Raw genomic sequence first — 15,740 nt, 5'->3', positions numbered from 1 at the left:
CCTTGTATCTGGAAGGAACTGTGTAATCCTTCTTGTACATTGGCATTTCCCATTATTCTATAAATAAATATCTGAAATGTTCATATGATATTCAAATTTCTTTGTTTAGGGATGATGTGGTTTCAGGTTACATTATTAGCCAAATACCAATGGGGCTGTACTGAGTATTCTTATAGAGCAGTATTTCCAATTTTTCAATAACTTGTTAATTAAAAGCTGAAACTCCAACATGCTCCCCGAATGGTCCTGTTTTCAAGGAAAATAAGCCTGGTAATCACCTGCAATAGTTGTTTTCAATGTGCCCCCAGAATCACACCATGAGCTCCAGATATTTTCTCACATATTCTTTAAATATTGCCACAAACACAACTTACCAACTTTGAAATTAAAATTCTAATGCTATTAGTAAGTCGTTGAATTTATATATATAAATGTGAGGTGATAATAATCAGATAACCCAACACAGATACTGAACACAAAACTCAGAATACCATCTTCATTCGATTGCTGAAGAGGTTTTTATATACATCTGAGAAGTTTCTGGAGTTGGTGGCTTTTCCAGGAAGCTATCTATCTTTTGAGACATCCACCGAATTCTCTAGAAGAGGCTATCTACTGCATTTATTACAGGTGGTTGGAATTAATGTTTTCCAACACTCCCCTTTAATTCCAACCATATGACAAATATACCATAGCACAATACATAAAACACTGTAAACATACTCTTAATTCTCATCCCTGTTGGTCTAAGTCTCAGCTAGCGTTACAATATAATTTTGATTTTCTACAACAAATAACTTCTACAAAAATCAAATTTTGCCTTCCCAAGAGGCTTAGTGTATATGTCAACTACATTCTCATTTGTATTACAGTATATTAGAGAAATTTCTTTTTATTGGACCTATTGTGTGTCTATATGTTTTGACCTTGCATGACATACAGGATTGTTCCCCAGTGTGATGGTGCTTTGATTATCACATCTAATCACTGTAGGTTCTTGTTTGACCTTCACCAACATCTTCAAGTATTCTTCTGAGCCATATAGCTTCACAAGTGCCACTACATAATGCTTTATATTCTGCTTCAGTTGATGACAAGGACATTGTTGCCTGTTCCTTACTGCTCCATGATATAGCTCCCAATTTTATATTGAAGACGTATCCAGTGGTGGATTCCCTGTCATCTGGATTTCTAGCCCAGTCAGAATCAAAATGCCTTATCAATTCAACATTACAAGCATTAGTATATTCAATACCAAAATTGATAGTTCCCTTTAAATATAGGACCCTTTTTGCAGCTATCCAATGGCTTTCATGAAGCTTAGCCATGAATTGACTAAGTATGCTTACTGCATAAGCATTCTCTGGTCTAGTGGTAGTGAGATAATTTAGACTTCCCACTAATTGTCAATACAGTGTTCCATTCACCTCTTTTGTTCCATCATCACTTCTTAATTTGATATTTTGTTCCAATAGAGTACTCACTACTTTACATCCATTCATATGAAATCTCTTTAGTACTTCATTTGTATATTTGCTTTGTGTGATTAAGGTTCTTCCATCATCTCTCCATACCTTTAGACCTAGACAATAGTGCATCTCACCAGGATCCTTCATCGCAAATCCCTGTGATAACTTTATTTTTATATGTGTAATCAATTTATCAGCGATCCCTGTTATTATTAGATCATCAACATATATAGAGAGTAATACTATATTCCCATTTCTATTTGTCTTGACATACAAATTAAAATCATTTTACTTTTTTTAAATTTTTGCAGAAAGAAGAATTTGTCGATTTTCTCATACCAATATCTGGGGGCCCGTTTTAGTCCATATAAGGCCTTTTTTAACTTGCTTACAAGATGTTCTTGACCCTTTTTTACAAATCCTTCTGGTTGAACAAGATAAATTTCTTCTTTTAAGTCACCATTTAGAAACGCTGACTTTACATCTAATTGATGTAACTTACAATCATATTTAGTTGCCAATGCTATGAGTATTCTGATTGTATTCATTTTGCAACTGGAGCAAAGGTATCTTCATAATCTATACCTTCTTTTTGTGAATAACCTTTTGCAACCAATTTTGCCTTATACTTGTCTATGCTACCATCTGCATTAAATTTTGTCTTGTACAACCATTTTGATTCGATAGAGACTTTATTTTCAGGTAATTCTGTTAATTCCCAAGTTTCATTTTTCATTATAAAATCATATTCTTCTTTCATAGCTTCCATCCATTCTTTATGATTTTTTCTTTGTTCATAATTTAAGGACTCAAAAACGATCATTACTTGAGACATTAAGGCATAATCTTTATACCTGATGGGGGTTTGAATCTGTCGTGTTGACCTTCTTAGAGGTTCATTACTTTGTGGAGTACCTTTTCCTTTTCTTCTCTATGGAGTGCTTTTATCACTTCTTTGTGGACTTTGATTCCTTGATGTGTCTTTTGGAATGTCCAAGTGTTTTTGTACTTGAGTTGATTCCACAACTTCTTCTTCCTTAAAGTTTTCATAAGGAGACTACCATATATTATGTTGATCTTCTTTTATTTGTTTATCTACATGCTCATGAAATATAACATCTCTACTTGCAAAGACCTTGTGAGTACTTGGATCATACATTTTATATGTTTTTTTATCATACTAATATCCAATAAAAATACATTTGATGGCTTTGGCATCTAACTTTCTCCTATCCTCTTTAGGAATATGAGCAAAGGCCTTGCATCCAAATATCCTTAAATGACTAACTTTAAGTTTAAAACCATAAAATGCTTCCAATGGTGTTTTGTTCTCAAGATACTTGGTAGGTCTTCTATTTTTAAGATATACAGCGGTATTAATGGCTTCAACCCAAAAACTATTAGAAAGTCCTTTACTTTTTAACATACTTCGAGCACATTCAACTAATTTTCTATTCTTTCTTTCAACTACATTTTGTTGAGGTGTATGTGGTACTGTAAATTGTTGCATAATTCCATTTTGTTTACAATATTTGATAAAAGCTCATGAAGTGTACTCACCACCTTTATCTGATCGAAGAATTTTAATGCTCTTTCCTGTTTGCTTTTCAACCATACTCTTGAATTCTTTAAAGTATTCAAACACGTCACTTTTGTTTCTTGTAAAGTATACCCAGGTGTATCTAGTGCTATCATCAATAAATATAAGAAAGTAATATGCTCCACCAAATGACTTAGTTTGCATTGGACCACATACATCAGTGTGCACTAGTTCAAGTATTTTGCGTTTTCTTCTATTTTCATGCACAAGAAATTCTTCCCTATGTTGTTTTCCTAGCGCACAACCTTCACATTCAAAATGTTCACCCTTAATAATTGGAAGACCTTCTACCATCAATTTCTTTTATAGTAACATTAGGTCATTATGATTTAAGTGTCCATACCTTTGATGCCAAAGCACTATAGTTGACATGCCTGTTGATGCCAAAGCTTGATGCCCATTTTTCATTACATCTAACTTGTATAAACCTCCAACTCTCATTCCTTTTGCAACAACCTTGTAGTTGACCTGCACATCCTTTACCAAACAATGTGATTTCACACACTCAACTTTTAAATGTTGATCTGTGATAGTAGAGACTGAAATTAAGTTCTTCTTTAATCCTAAAACATACACCACATTTTGAATTTGTTTTTTTTGTCCATTAGGCATCATAACACTTATATTACCATATCTTTTAATTTCATGTGTTCTACTATCTCCTAAATAGATGTGTCTACCATTATTAATCTCATGATAAGTATCAAACCAATCTCTTTTGCATGACATATGGATTGATGCATTGGAATCTATAAACCAAGCATTATCATCATCGGTTTCTGCTGATAAAGCAACATTGGACACAAATAATTTAAGATTGCTAAAGTCATAACTAATTGCTTCATCTCTGTCAACATAATTTCCTGAATACCTTCTTTGTTTAAATTGATCAGACCTTTTTTTCATGTAATTCTTAGCAAAGTGACCAAGTTTTCCACCGTAATAACACACATCATCTCTACTTGATTTGGTATTTGTCTTTGGTAATGATGTACCTTGAAAAGATTTTACTTGTGGCCTTTTGCCCTTATTTTTCTCCCACTGTTTGCCTTTAAAAGATTGCTTCCCTTTGGCCATCAATGCCAAACCTGAATTGGGAGATTTCTGTTTAAGGCTTCTTCTCCACTCTTCTTCCTACTTAAGTATACCTGCCAACTCATCAAAAGTAGGAGCCTTCTCTCTAACTGAAAGACCAGTGAAAGTAGGAGCCTTCTCTCTAGTTGAAAAACCAGTGATAAACATTTGATATTCATCAAGCATTCCATTTAATATCACACTGACCAAGTCTGTACTAGATATTGACTCACCAATGTCACCTAATTTATCTTTTAAATCTTTAATTCTAAAAATAAAATCACTAACACTTCATTTTCTTCCATCTTAATTGAAAGAAGCTTACTCTTTAAATACAATATTCGATTTGTAGTTTTTGTCTCAAACAAATTTTTGAGAGTGTCCCATCTCTCCTTGGATGTTTTGCACTCTCTAATGTGTGGAATAATGTTGTCATTAACTGTCATCTGCAAAAGCACCTTTGCTTTGTTTTCCCATCGCTCTCAATCTTGAATTGCAGCATCTGTGGCTTGAGGGGACACTGGCTTAACTCTCTAGACACAACCACCCATGTATTGTTGCCTTCCATCAAACTCTGCAACTTAAACTTCCAATTTGCATAATTTTCACCGTCTAACTTGTTACAGTCAGATAAATAAAATTCTACCAATACATTAGCCATTGTCAATAAGCTTCTGAATCCTCAAGTACCAATCACCAAAATACAAATTTTTCACAACTTCAAAAATTAATTTCCTTAATCAATGACTAATAATAACAATTTTTTTTTACTTATTTCTTAACAAACATGGCTTTTTTTTTAATAACTCCATAATCACAAAAAAAAGACACAAAATATTATATAACCATACGTTATGAATCTTTCCTTCCAAAGCGACTTTAGAGAATTAGTCCAAAATTATAAAGTCACTTCAAAAATGAATTTTTTCTTTTAACACAGCCCTAGAGAATTAGTCCTCAATAAAACATGTTTATAGCTAGAACCAACTTCTCAAAAATGTTCTCATTTTCTACTAGAAATTAGAGAATGCATAAACAAACTGCAAGCTATCATTTTCTCAGAAAAAACATATGATGCAATTTTTTTGTTACAACCATATACAACATTCCTCAAAGGAAATATACGACACACAATTTTATATTAGCAGAAATACAAACCTCCTTTCTTCAACCGAACACAAGCATTGCCCTCTGTCCAGCACACAAGCAAATTTCTCCACGGAGCTCCTTTGAAATCCTCCACTCTATTTTCTTGAGAGAAAACAACTCCGCCTAGCTCCTTCAGCCAACATTCTCAATCTAACTCTGCTTCTCCTCGCAGCTCCTTTACCAATGACTTTCTCAAACTTCGAGTCAGTGCCCCTACGCCCAAACTTCAATTGCACTCTGCTCCAATTGCAGAAAAAACTCTCACAGCACCACCACTTGCATCAATAAACTCTAAACACTCAACACTCGTCTCTCACAAGCTCACACAGCCTCATGCTCTTAACACTGGTTTCTCACAAGCTCACACAACCCCACGCTCTCAACACTGAACGTGGCTCTGATACCAAATCAAATAACCCAACACAGACACTGAACACAAAACTCAAAACACTATCTTCATTCGATTGCTGAAGAGGTTTTTATATACATCAGAGAAGTTTCTGGACTCTGGCTTTTCCAAAAAGCTATCTATCTCTCAAGACATCCGCCAAATTCTCAAGAAAAAGCTACCTACTACATTTATTGCAGCTGGTTGAAATTAATGTTTTCCAACAATAATAACATTGTTTGATACACCCGCCATGCACAATACACTAAATTATTGTGCAATCTTTAACATAATATAATAATTATAAGCATGAAATTGACTACCAAAATATAGTACATTGTCAAAAGTAAAGGAACAAATCACATGCAATATCAAGAGATTGTTGCCCGCATGATGTTGTTGTTGCGCGCAAGCATTTCCTTCAACAAACCACATGATTTCCTAGTCAATGTGATTCCAAAAGAAGGTCAAGTCAGTGTTCATAATGTTAATGTCATGAAATTGACTACCAGAATATAGTACATTGTCAAAGTAAAGGAACAGATCACATGCAATATCAAGAGATCGTTGCCCGCATGATGTTGTTGCGCGCAAGCATTTCATTCAACAAACCACGTGATTTCCTAGTCAATGTGATTCCAAAAGAAGGCCAAGTCAGTGTTCATAATGTTAATGTCTAATATATTTAAATAAGGCAGCAATAATGGTGGAGCTAACTTGAGATCAATCGCACCCTGTTTTTTCCTTGATGTAAGTCCTTATTCAAATTGTTCCTCGAAAATTTGGAGCATGGATCCAAGGATATCATAACATCTGGATCTGTCTTTAACAGAATAACAAACCCATATCTATGACAAATTAAAGAACTTAATATTGAACTCCAAATATAAGTAATGGAACTGTAACTCAGTCCTTCCATATGCTTGAGTCCCAAAACAATCCCACTTTCTTCATTGTAGATCTGTTCATACTTTTAGTGAAACTCAAATGAAGGCATTCTAATTTGGGCTCATGGAATCGTCAATTATTACTTCTTGGTCGCCCAAGTCCTGATTACTTTGGAGTCTCCATGGAAATATGAGATGCAATAAAGCTCCACTCTTGTATTTTGTTGACAAACTTCCTCAATTCAGTACGACCATTATACAAATGATATAGTTTTTGTCAAATTTGCTGCAGTATCCTCGTATCTTTTCAAAATCCTTCTAGGGAATGGTTCTAGTTCCCAGTTCCACATCGTGTATAATCTTGACTTAGTCTTCATTAATATCACAAATAAAAATATATTATTATATTATTTCAACAGAGTTGACTCAACTCAACTCACATTATCACATGAATGAAAAAATCAGTTTTTAACAGGCAGGATACTAAATTTTACGAGTGACCCAGCACACAACCCATAATATGGTCAGTATGAACAATGCATATGGAGGAATCAAACCAAGAATCAAATTCAATAAGCTTGCATTCCTTGCTAATTAAATAGTGAGAAAATAGTGAGAATTGACGCAAATAAACTAAACAATCCTCATGTTTACCTTCTACTTAGTAGGACCATTCAGGAACTCATCTAAATGTTAGTTACCTAATGTTATTGCAAACAATCAAAAAAAAATTCTATGAATTTTTTTTTCATTACAAACGCTCCAACTCACACTGAGAGAATTTGTTCTGATGCTAATATATTTGAAGAATTACAGCCACAGGCAACTCATGCTGAAAAACATCTTCTCCCAATATCAGAAAAGAAAGAACCAGTAATAATGAAGTCCTAAATGCCAATAAGAGACTAATACTTACCATACACATTGTAAAATTTCAGATCATTTGTCATGCATCGTAAAAATTACATTTTTCGCTGACCTCTGATAGTGCAGTATCCTAGTATCCTGCAAAGAATGCATGTTAGGCTAATAGGTTTGCAGTAGCCATTTGAAATGGTACTATATGACATAGCATCTACCAGGAGAGAAATCAGATGAATAGATTGCTGTAGACAATCTTTAAACCAACCTTTAGGGGGTAGAATAGACCATCAATAGTGTGGCTCTCATTTACGATCGCTGACCTCGCAATAATGTTTCTAATTAAGATATGCTGAACTTCTAGTTTATTGTTAGATTTATTAATACAATAGTCATTTCCAGCCACCTATAGCATGGGGATACACTTGGGATTGGGGTGAATTTCAGATATTCAGAATGTAGTCTTTTTCCCAGTCATTAGGTACATTTTCTTCGGGATATAAACAAAGAATAAACACTGCACAACATGGTTGGAAAATAACATCAATACCAGCACTGCACAGAGTCACACTTTTTCATAATAACAACCAGGGGAGCAAGAAAACTCCGACAACACTTTTATGGAAAATTCAAAATACAATTAGCATAGATCCATTTTAAATACGGATTTAAAATGAGCGGAAAGGGATTTAATAAAATGGATCTAACATGAGCAGAGAGGGATCTAATCTCTTCACTCTCAAATTTTGTTATGAGCTGATATTATTTAAATGTTATATATATATATATATATATATATATTAATTATTAATTTTTATTCTGACAGATATGAAAGTAAAATGTCAACTTTAATAAAAGATAGACAGCCTTACACCTTATACTGAGCTGTAAAATGAACCTCTAAACTCAACTAAAAACATAAAAAAAAACAGATATAAATAGATAATCCATTCAAAAACCATTGAGACTAACAAATATAGCATTTTGTGAATTCCCAAAATAAAGGAAGCAACCAGGAGCACAACAAACATCGGCTGAATTGAAGTATCAAACAAGGCTAAGCATATCCATTGTACCACTACCAAATGCCGCAATAAATGTCCACTTCCATACCAAGGATCCTTAGATATCTGCGTTGAGGTCTACTATAGTTTGTCCTCGGCGGGTATATATCTATATTTATATATAAAAAGTTGTGCTGAGGAGAACTCCAAAATATAATTATGGAAAAGAAAAATTAAGCATCTCAACTTTCCTAAACAATGGATCATCATTATACAAATCATGATTATGGCCACCATAAGTTATTAGATTCGAAGGATGATTTAGGTACTATAACCGGTCGTTGAGACTCGCGAAGCCCCGGCAATCTGATTCCCCTGGTTATCAATTTCCCCTTCCAGGTATACATCGATATGTTCATTGACATTTCCTGATCCATTACCATTATCAACCCGCTGCTATTAACTGTTACGGAACAAAATGGTTTTGGCAAACGAAAAGTACGTGGATTACACCATACTTGTGCTTCATTCAACTTCCACATGCGTACAAAGCACCAGTGGTGCTCCACTAGCACTAGTTGCCCATAGTATTCACCTATATCTTCATGATAAATATTCCCTGTACATCCCTGTGGCAGCGGGATTTTTGTCCAAACTCCGTCAGTAATATTGAAAGCTACCAGGAGTTTCCTGCTATTGCGATTGAGAGTGTTGCACACCCAATAAAACTTGCCCTTACAGTAAATACCATTTCCAACAGGTAAAATATTGTTGGGGGACATCATGGAAACTTGAGACCACGCACTGGACTCTGAATCATAAATACACATCATAATTCTTATATTATCTTGTTGCCTCCTGTTATACTTATAACTACCCAGCAGAACAGTGCAACGCCTTGTGGAACAATCGAAAGCCAATCCACTGAACCCGTGAAAAGATGTTGCAGGAGGAGGAGGCAGTTGTTTCCAATATCTGGTACCAGGAATGCCTAAAGAAAGAGCCGAGCTATACCCTTTTCTACGAATACAGAAGATGCTCTTACAAGTACCCACAATGATCTCACGGTTCAAAGGAAGTTTGTAGCTCTCTGAACCGTGTCCTTCTATAACCCAATATTCCAAGTCATCTTGAAAATCCCAATGGATTTGAATCAGAAATCCCGGGGTGGAATGCAAAGACCAATTTGGAACATCTACTTGGAGGGCATCACGGGAAGACAGCAGATAATTCCACTTCTTACAGACACTACTCATTTTGCCGAGAACCCTCATGGGCAGCCTTGCTAAAATCATATACAACAACTCCTCTGGGAGCCTTCGCCAGATTTCTGCCTCCATCGCTACAATATCTATTGGAAAATACAAGACATCAAGGCATCAATATTTATTTTAGGTTTCCTTAATAAGCTCTCACGCAAAAGCCAGCTATTCTCATTTATTACACAAGGACACCACTTCCCATTCACCAATTATAGTCATTCGTGCCAATCGGCTATATGTGCGAACCAGATTTTGCCGTATGGTTGTTCCTGAAAATAAGACTCAGAGTTCGAAGAGGCTCAAATGTCGAATTGCCCGCACAAGGAAGAAATGATCGCCGCTGCAGTAGTCATGATCGCGGGATATGCATTTAGGAAGGATTCATTGTCTCAAGGTACTGATAAGCGGCGAGTCAGAATCCTCATTTACTACATAAGGACATCACTTCCCATTCACCAATTATGGTCACTCGAGCCAATCGACTGTATGTGCACTGAACCAGATTTTAATTCTTTACACTCGAGCCAATCGACTATACGTGTGAACGGCCCCTGAACCAGATTTTAATTCAAATAAAGAATTTTGGTGTCTCACTAAACTATGATGGTAAAATAAATTATTATTATTATTATAAAATTATAATTATAAATTACTCGAAGTTTGTGAGTAAATGTAATTCAACTCAAAAACATGCATAAATAATAAGTGTCATAATTCTAATATTATTAAAAGAAATGAATGAAAGGTATATTATAGAAGATTAGTTAATTTCAATAAAAGAATTAATTTAGTTTACATTTTAGTTATGTAAAAGTTGAAAAAAAAAACTGTAGTAGATCATGATAATAAGTAAATGTATAAAAATTAAAATAGAAAATAAATTATTGTTTAATTTTTATAATATAGAGATAGGTTGAAAATGTCACTTAGTTAAAGGGCTTGCTAGGAAGACGTGATGGCATAAGAAGGTATTGAGTGAGAAGTACCTTCGAGTGAGATGAAGACATGATTTGGTCAAAAGTAGTTGTTTCTTTTTAGCTGTTGGAATGCTCGGTCTCTCTATTTATTTTGTTGCCAAGGTCTAGTTCTTCATCTTGTCTTGACGATGAACCACACTTGCTTGTTCGAAATGCGTCGACAAATAAATTTCAATTTGATTATCGCTGAAAACATGTCTCAAACAATAGAAGGTATCGAGCAAAGGAAGGGTTGGATGATTCAAATGCATTGGAATTCTCAAATGTCCTCATTTTAACACATCGATGCATTAGATGGTACCCCTGCAATCATATTAAATCATCGAAAATTATCTCATGAATGTTATTTCCTTTCATGATGATGAGTTGGGGGGAATATGAAAATGTGTTCTAAGTAGAGGTCAAACATAGAGTAAATTTAGCAACTCTAGCTCACTACATTACATCATTCATCATGTCATTGGCAAGGAATTGAACCTAGCTGGAGGAGATATCAACCATTCTGCCGAACCACTCTAGATAACTCCAATTGACTAGATAAGATGACATAGTGAATGTGAATGTGATTGGGTGAGACGTTTTCATTCATTTGGAGTGCTAGTTGCATAAGGGTTTTACAATATAAAGGGTCAATGTTTTGTCCAACACTATGGATCACATCAACCTAATGTTGGTTTATAATGTTCCAAACATGGAAAGCATTAACTAGAAGGGAGAAAAACATAGAGGCAATTTGCCTTGGGACAAGGGAAGAACACATGAAGGAGTAGAATCCCCCTTTTGCAAAACTAAGACTAAGGTGACATCAATCATAAATTCCTCAATGGTATTTTCTACTTTTAATTGAAACAAAAATATTATATTATATTTTCAAAAGGTTGTGTCTAAAGTTAGCATCGAATACATGAGATTGTTTCAGTGTTTTTCAGTATGCATAAGCAGATCTTTATGACTACAAAAAAATCTTACAACATATTATATAATAGATGTTCCAAGTTGTCCTACAAGTGGCATGTCTAACAAAAGTACCTAAAATCCTAATAATATGAGATAACATAGATTAATAGAATACATGGAGGCTATTTGCTTCTTCCTAGTTGATGTATAAGAGAAATGATGAAAATGTGTTTTATGTAGATAGGTCGAGCATAATGAATTTGAAATTAGAAGGGTGTGATGCTTCCATCCATTCGAGTGACATTGACACAAGGGTTATACAATATAAGTGTTATCACTTTGTCCAACAATATGAATCACAACAACCTAATGTTGGTTTATAAGGCTCCAACACATGAAAAACAATAACTAGACGGGGGGGAATGGAGAAGCAAATTGCCTTGGGAAAAGGGAAGAACATATAAAAAAAATAGAATCCCCTTTTATGTAGAAATAAGACAAAGTGGCATCAACCATTAGTTCCTCGATTAGTATTTTTATTTTTATTTTTTTAATTGAAACAAAATTATTATATTATATTTTCAAAAGGTTATAGCCCAAGATGACAACAAATACACGAGATTGTTTCAAAGTTTTATAGTATACACAAACAATTCTCTAAGACTACAACAAAAATATTACAGCATATTGTGATGACGACAATGATTATTGATGTCCACTAAGACCAATATGGTCTATCCGACTTTAAGAAAGAAACAATTAATTGGGATTGTTTAAAATTTTATTTCTATGATAAAAAAAGAGGGAAAGAAGTGTTCTGAGGTCACTATAGTTTTGCTCACTAAACAAGTCGAGGAGTGTAACACCCTCCTTCCTCATCTACCCAAGTAACCGTCCAACCGCGGTAAACATGTGACAAGAAGTTACTATGATATGATTCGACTTCCTAAGTCACCTTAAGGAAATGGAACCATCCCAAACCTTCCACATTAGCAACATGACTCATAGGAACCATCCCACCACTCAGGTAACTAGCCCCTGGGTCCCACTAAGTTTTTAGACCATTAAAATCCTAGGCACTCCCTTGATATGGATAACCATGCATCCAGGAGGCCCCAGACGCTCCCACATCATGGGTATGCATGCATCCAGGGGCTTTTCTGCCCATTGTTGTGCCTGCATCTCCAGGATTTGAGCCACTTTTTTAGGCCCATAGCCCAGGTCACCACCCAAAACTCAACGACACTGTCAAAACCAAAATATGAAATAGAATAAGGAAACAAATGCAATTACTTAAATAAGGAATTGACTAGACCCCTACTAGCCATGACAAACATTTCACCAAACATGTCACAATTATGTAATCTACAAGTTTAAACAACAGATCTACACATAGAGGTCTCATACTCATCTGAGAATCACTAAGAAACATTGATGCCACAACACATTAGCTGCAGTTTCATCCATTTATCCATAGATACATTGTTCATTCATTTACAAGTAAAAGCATTTACAAGTAAAAGCATGATGAGAGCCATACATAGCCACTGTCATACACATGTTCATAACCAACATACTAGAAAGATAAATACCAAGGAAACAATAGCCATATAATCCACATATAAACTAGTATAATACTCATGAATAACAAGGAGAAATAACCTTATATTAATGATGCAAAGGCCAACCAATTGTGGGACTTCCACGAACCATCCGATCGTAGACATGATTGAGCCAAATCTCTCTTTAACCAGTCACCCCCGTGCCATATTCCAAGCATGAATGTGGGATCTCATAAAACACATCAATCAAAACCTTATAGGGCTTCCAGAGGCCAAACCACCTCAACCCATCAAACAGTGATCCCACCTCACGGTCGGACATCACCAAACCATCATCAAATCAGTCTCTATCCAAGGCTTCTAGGGCTCCAAAGCATTTGTTCCAACCAAGGCTTCCAAGACTAGTAACTTAACCCACAATTATCGTCGAGCTCCATAGCAATTGTCCAATAGGGCTTCTAGGAATAGTAACTCAACCCACCAAGGGCTTCCAGAGCGTTTTTCCAACCAAGGCTTCTAGGGCTAGTAACTCAACCCAAGTTGTTACAGGGCTTCTAGAGCGTTTGTTCGACCAAGGTTTCCAGGAACTAGTAACTCAACCTAAGCTAAAGGAAACATCAGAACCAACTAGAAAAATAAAGAAATGAACCCATAACACCATGCCTATCCAAAAAATGGCAAGGCTAGGCAAATCCACTGTCAATGCAGGCAATACTCCAAGCCAATGACATATCATAACCAATAAACCATATGCATATGCCATGCATGCCAAAACTAGTGAGGAAAACATACATGCAACTCAGTACCTACTAGCAAAACCCGTTGTAGTTGTTGATCCCGATGTCCTCTTACGCTTTCCTGCTCTTCCTTTACCTTCTTGCTCCAAACTCCAAGTATGCCACACTCTCCAAGAGTGCTCCAAGAAAACTCTAAGTGACCAAGAGTATAAGAGAGAGGGAGATAATAGAGAGAGAGCTCCAAAACTGAACTAACAAAATTCTGTGAACTCATCCTCAAAATCATTTTTGTTGGTGAGGCCTCTATTTTCTTCATTTTCCAATATTTTCCTTCATTTTCTTCCTCACATGCAACCTATGACCTTTCACCTCCCTTTTCTCCTAATTTCCATTATTTTCATAAATAAATGTGTCGAAATGCCATTTTTCCTTTCCAAAGCCTTTTCCATTGCCTTTTCCAATTTCCTTAGCCATTAATCAACCACAAGTGATCCCCATCACTATGCTTTTTCCCAACATTCATCTTGGAATAAGTGTCCCATCAACCGTGGTTAATATTTTTCCTTTATTAACTTTTACATGGATTTTAACCAGGGTTGTTACAAGGAGGTTAGGTGTGGGGAAAATGTTTTGGAAATCAGAGCAGATGTGAGTAAGGGCTAGACAATCTAAGAAAAAGTGATTTCCATCTTCGACTCTCTTAGTATCGCAAAGGAGACATATTATCTCGTCCCAAGGTATCTTGGGAATAGACCAATGTCTGGTTTCACTTCGGAGATCATGATAATTAGTTCTAATCCTTGCAATATTCATTCTCTTCTTAGCACTGGTTAAGAAATAAAGGTAATTCTAGTTAGCAAGTGTGGGTTTGATAACCTCCTTATAGTAACTTAACTTTCTTTTCCCCTCTATCTCCTTATCACTCCACAACTTATCCCCAAATTTGGAAGTAATGACGCTTTTAATATTATCCTTATTCCCCAAGAAGACCTCCCCCTTTATCTCCCAATGATCGAGCTAGGACTTGGCATCCTTATGTCATCCTCGCTTGAGTCGAAGGTGGTTTTGACTAGATTTAGAAGCAATTTTTAGGAGTTTCTTGGCTTCCATGTTGTACAACTTCTTCTTATACATCAAATACCTAAACATAGTCATGCATTCAATGGGGGAAAGGCTAGCCTCAATTAAGAGAATAGGGTAGGGAGTATTACCTTTAATATTGAGGTTGTAGGTTATGAATTTCTTTTGGATCATTTCAATCTTTCTCCATGAATCTCTATATAAATTTCATCCCACACATCCATATAAAGTAATAGGGGTGACGAGAGTCTTTAAGAGAAATTTTTTTTACTGCAAACCCAAAGATTGACCATCTTACAATTGTTTTCAAGCTCATAGTAAGATTTCCAACCACCTATAATTCTTTTCTCAATGTTATAGTTCTAGTTGAGTTGATGGTGGATATCAATACCTAAATATTTGTAAGAAAAACATTCTCTAAGTAATTGTTATCATAAATGAAATTATCATAAGCGATCTTTTTGGATTTAATAATCATAACTTTAGTCTTGTCAATATTAACATTCATACCCATCTTGGAACATAAATTGGGGAGGGTTTTAAGTTGCTTATTGAGATTATCGGGACTCCTAGAAAGAAGAAAGATATCTAACTCAATCTTATCTCCTTAATTTAAGGGAGAAGAGTAATGACTATGCCATCGAGCTTGGGTCCTTCAAACCCAACAACTTCCAAGCATTCCTCAAGCTTGTCAATGTAAATGCCAAAAAGCATAGGGGATAGGGGACACCCATGCTTAACACCGATGTTGCATTTAATATCAGTAGACCAACCCTTGGTTGTCTTAAGCTTG

General features: G+C 35.4%; 1 protein-coding gene across 1 annotated transcript; it reads right to left on the bottom strand.

Annotated features, from left to right (window-relative positions):
- Window positions 1–8,716: 8,716 nt before the first annotated feature.
- LOC149210737 (F-box protein At5g49610-like) lies at window positions 8,717–9,772 on the bottom strand. Its single transcript, XM_089399071.1, has one exon. The coding sequence runs from the start codon at window positions 9,770–9,772 to the stop codon at window positions 8,717–8,719; it is 1,056 nt and encodes a 351-aa protein (XP_089255197.1).
- Between the last annotated feature and the right edge of the window lie 5,968 nt (window positions 9,773–15,740).

Source organism: Pinus tabuliformis, chromosome 1_2 (assembly GCF_031772625.1).
Source record: "Pinus tabuliformis cultivar Carrire ecotype Pingquan chromosome 1_2, CPIR1, whole genome shotgun sequence".
NCBI classification, from domain to species: domain Eukaryota; kingdom Viridiplantae; phylum Streptophyta; class Pinopsida; order Pinales; family Pinaceae; genus Pinus; species Pinus tabuliformis.
This window is presented reverse-complemented; position numbering and strand designations above follow the sequence as displayed.

Coding starts and splice junctions, on each gene's coding strand:
- LOC149210737 (XM_089399071.1), bottom strand. CDS start 9,772: ATGGAGGCAGAAATCTGGCGAAGGCTCCCAGAGGAGTTGTTGTATATG.